The 470-nt window shown below is 67.0% G+C and overlaps 1 protein-coding gene across 1 annotated transcript in view; it reads left to right on the top strand.

Moving 5' to 3' along the window:
* PGAP2 (post-GPI attachment to proteins 2) overlaps window positions 1–464 on the top strand; it is an 18,521-nt gene extending 18,057 nt beyond the window's left edge. The window contains exon 5 of the mRNA XM_035901659.1: window positions 2–464. Within this exon, the coding sequence (XP_035757552.1) occupies window positions 2–187 (186 nt within the window). The 3' untranslated portion in view covers window positions 188–464. The remainder of the gene's footprint in view (window position 1) is intronic.
* Window positions 465–470: the final 6 nt, after the last annotated feature.

Raw genomic sequence — 470 nt, 5'->3', positions numbered from 1 at the left:
CTCCCGGGACAGAGCTGGCTGCAGGTTCCCCTCCCCTGCTGTGTTTCCTCCACCAGCGTACACCATCTTCGCCTTCCTGGAGTACCTGGTTGTCCTCTCCAACATGGCCTTCCACATGACTGCCTTCTGGGACTTCGGCAACAAGGAGCTGGTGGTGAGCTCGCTGGTGGAGGACAAGCACTTCTAGCCGGCCTTGTGCCGCAACCGGCCGCGGTGCCGCTGCCCGGCGGGGGCTGCCCTCCCCCTGGGGAAGGCAGAGAGCCCCCTCCCTTTCCTGCTGCCCCTGGGGCCAGGGCCAGGGCGTTCACTGTGGAGCTGCCACAAGGATCGTCCCAGGGTCCTGGGCCCTGCGAGTGTCTGTGCGTGGTCCCTGGCTGCGCCTGGACCTCTCTTACGGGGGAGCTGGGGGCTCTTGCTGAGGACCCTCGAGGCCGCTTACCCCCTGCCCTGTCTCCCTGCCGGCTACTGGT

The sequence above is a fragment of the Egretta garzetta genome, unplaced genomic scaffold (assembly GCF_000687185.1).
Source record: "Egretta garzetta isolate BGI_Z169 unplaced genomic scaffold, ASM68718v1 scaffold619, whole genome shotgun sequence".
In the NCBI taxonomy this organism is placed as follows: domain Eukaryota; kingdom Metazoa; phylum Chordata; class Aves; order Pelecaniformes; family Ardeidae; genus Egretta; species Egretta garzetta.
The sequence above is the reverse complement of the archived record's forward strand: the minus strand, read 5'-3'. Positions and strand labels throughout refer to the sequence as shown.